This window comes from Solanum verrucosum, unplaced genomic scaffold, assembly GCF_900185275.1.
Source record: "Solanum verrucosum unplaced genomic scaffold, falcon-dt-bn FXZP01000025.1, whole genome shotgun sequence".
In the NCBI taxonomy this organism is placed as follows: domain Eukaryota; kingdom Viridiplantae; phylum Streptophyta; class Magnoliopsida; order Solanales; family Solanaceae; genus Solanum; species Solanum verrucosum.
This window is the reverse complement of record NW_026020239.1, coordinates 178,250-180,983: the sequence shown is the minus strand read 5'-3', so window position 1 is coordinate 180,983 and position 2,734 is coordinate 178,250. Positions and strand designations below refer to the sequence as shown.

General features: G+C 44.7%; 1 protein-coding gene across 1 annotated transcript; it reads left to right on the top strand.

The window, feature by feature from the left end:
- The first annotated feature begins 503 nt into the window (after nt 1–503).
- Nucleotides 504–1,961, top strand: LOC125832802 (uncharacterized). The gene has a single exon (XM_049511996.1). It carries the CDS (start codon nt 504–506, stop codon nt 1,959–1,961), a length of 1,458 nt encoding a protein of 485 aa, XP_049367953.1.
- Nucleotides 1,962–2,734: the final 773 nt, after the last annotated feature.

Here is a 2,734-nt window from a genome sequence, read left to right as displayed (position 1 = left end):
ATTACCAAACACCTCCCCCGACGTACCAAACCCCAACTCCACTTTACCAAAATACCCCCCTGAACTACCAAGCTCCACAACCAAATTACCAAACCAATTCATATCCCAGATATCAAGCCCCCCGTCCAAACGCTCCAAATTATCGCCAGATGCCTCCTCCGCAACAAGGAAATTACGATCCCCCCCGCCCTAGATTCGAGAAGAAGCCTGCTAGAATTTTCACTCCGCTTATTGAAAGACGAACAAAGTTGTTTGAGCGATTAACCGCGGCAGGATATATTCATCCAGTGGGGCCCAAGCCGGTTGATACTAGCTCAAAGTTTTACAGACCCGACCAGAGGTGCGCGTATCACTCCAACAGTGTTGGACATGATACCGAGGACTGTATCAACCTGAAACATAAAATCCAAGACCTGATCGATCAGAATGTGGTCTCTCTTCAGACGGTCGCGCCCAATGTCAACAGTAATCCTTTGCCAAATCATGGAGGCGTCACTATCAATATGATAGAGACAGATGACGATTGGTGTGTGTCAAAGGCAATAGTTTCAGTTGTTCCTGATGAACTAGAAAGGGCTGTAGCCTCGTTGAGCATTAGAGAGAAGAAAAAGTTTGTGATTCTGACACCCGAGAAGGTTGTTGCCTTGGTGCCACGGGAAACTCTTACCCAACCAAAGTTTGTGATTGAAACAGCTGTTACCCATGGTATGACCAGATCCGGCAGGTGCTACACACCAGAAGAATTAGCCCAAGGGGGGCAGAAGAAGGACCAAGCAAAAAGGCCGATCAGTGAAGCTGAAGCCGAGGAGTTCTGGAGAAAGATGCAGCCGAAAGATTATTCAATTGTGAAGCATTTGGAAAAGACACCAGCTCAGATTTCTGTATGGGCTTTGTTGATGAGCTCACAACTGCATAGGCAAGCGTTGATGAAGGCTTTGGATGACACTTATGTGCCCGTAGGAACCAACAGCGACAATCTAGCAGCCATGATAAACCAAGTTATTCGAGGACATCGAATCAGTTTTTGTGATGAAGAGCTGCCCTTTGAAGGGAGGATGCACAACAAAGCTCTACACGTCACCTGTATGTGTCGAGATAAGATAATTAATCGCGTCTTGGTCGATGATGGATCCGGTCTTAATATTTGCCCACTTTCGACTTTGAGGCAGCTGAAATTCGACTTGGGAAAGCTTCACCAGAACCAAGTCAATGTGAGGGCCTTTGACGGAGTGCAAAGAGACACATTGGGTGCAGTAAACTTGGATATTCAGGTGGGTCCTGCGGATTTTAATGTGGAGTTCCAGGTGTTGGATATCAGCACCAGTTACAACTTGCTTCTGGGAAGACCGTTTATTCATACGGCTGGGGCTGTGTCTTCTACCCTTCACCAACTAATGAAGTTTGTTTGGAAGGACAAAGAATTGGTCATTTACGGTGAAGGGAGTCATTCCAATGGGTATGCACCGATTGTTGATGATGTTTCTCGAGGTTGTGATTTCTACACGGTGGAGCTGGTAAATGCGACCGGTGATGACTTGGCTCCACAACCTCCTATGCCTGCCGTGTACAAGATGATTGCTACTATTATGCTCCAGAATGGTTTCGAACCAGGTTTTGGATTGGGGAAGCATTTCCAAGGAATCGTCGAGCCTATACAAATTCCCGCCAAAGGAGCAAAGTTCGGTTTGGGATATGTCCCAACAGATGACGAAGCAGAGATGAAGAACAAGAATGTTGATCAAGCATTGGCCAGGCCAATTCCTCATCTGTACCAGTCATTCCCGGTGCGAGGATATGTCAATGATGATGGTCTCGGGGAAGGAATCTGTGGCCTTTTTGAGGAGATTGATGCGGTCATTGAGGAAGAGGCTGGGACATCAGGCATCCGTGATGCAGAGCCTGAGGAGCGATTGCAGGATTGGACCTCCACACCACTCCTGATTTCCCGCTCATCTGGGTAGAAAAGACATGTGTCTTTGTTTTTTTAAAAAAAATAAAATCGGTGGTAGTCCGGAAGAGGCCCGAGACCCACCCTTTATGCAATTTTATTTGTTTGAAGTTTTTAAATACCCTTGTGATGTTTCAAAAGGCAAATTGGCCCTCGGCCATGGCTAAAGTTTGTGCTTGTCTTTCAATTTAAATGAAAAGCCTCTTTTATCAAATTTGCTTGTTTACTTATCTGTTTATATTTTACTTTCCTAACTTTGTTTGTTTATGATTTCAGTAATATTAATCTAAAACCTGTAAATGTCATGTCATGTCATGAACCGAGTGAACAAAATGAGGCAGGTGATGATGAATGTGAGGAATATGAAGAAGAAAATGAGGTTCCCGAACATGTTGCTAAGAGTTTCGACAATTCGAAAATCAACATAAGCCAAATTTGGAAGAAACCGAAACTGTGAATCTCGGAGATGAGGAATGTGTTAAAGAAGTAAGAATCAGTGTCCAACTGACGGAAACTCAAAGAAGAGACCTGGTTCGCTTGCTTAGGGAGTACATTGATGTATTTGCCTGGTCTTATAAAGACATGCCAGGGCTGAGCACAAATATGGTGTCCCACAAGTTGCCGATCAATCCAGATTTCAGTCCAGTAAAACAAAAGACTCGGAAGTTCAAGCCTGAGTTGAGTTTGAAGATCAAAGAGGAGATTACAAAGCAGATCGAGTCCCAAGTAGTGGAAGTGACACAGTATCCAACTTGGTTAGCTAATGTTGTTCCGGTTGCCAAGAAA

Coding starts and splice junctions, on each gene's coding strand:
- LOC125832802 (XM_049511996.1), top strand. CDS start 504: ATGATAGAGACAGATGACGATTGGTGTGTGTCAAAGGCAATAGTTTCA.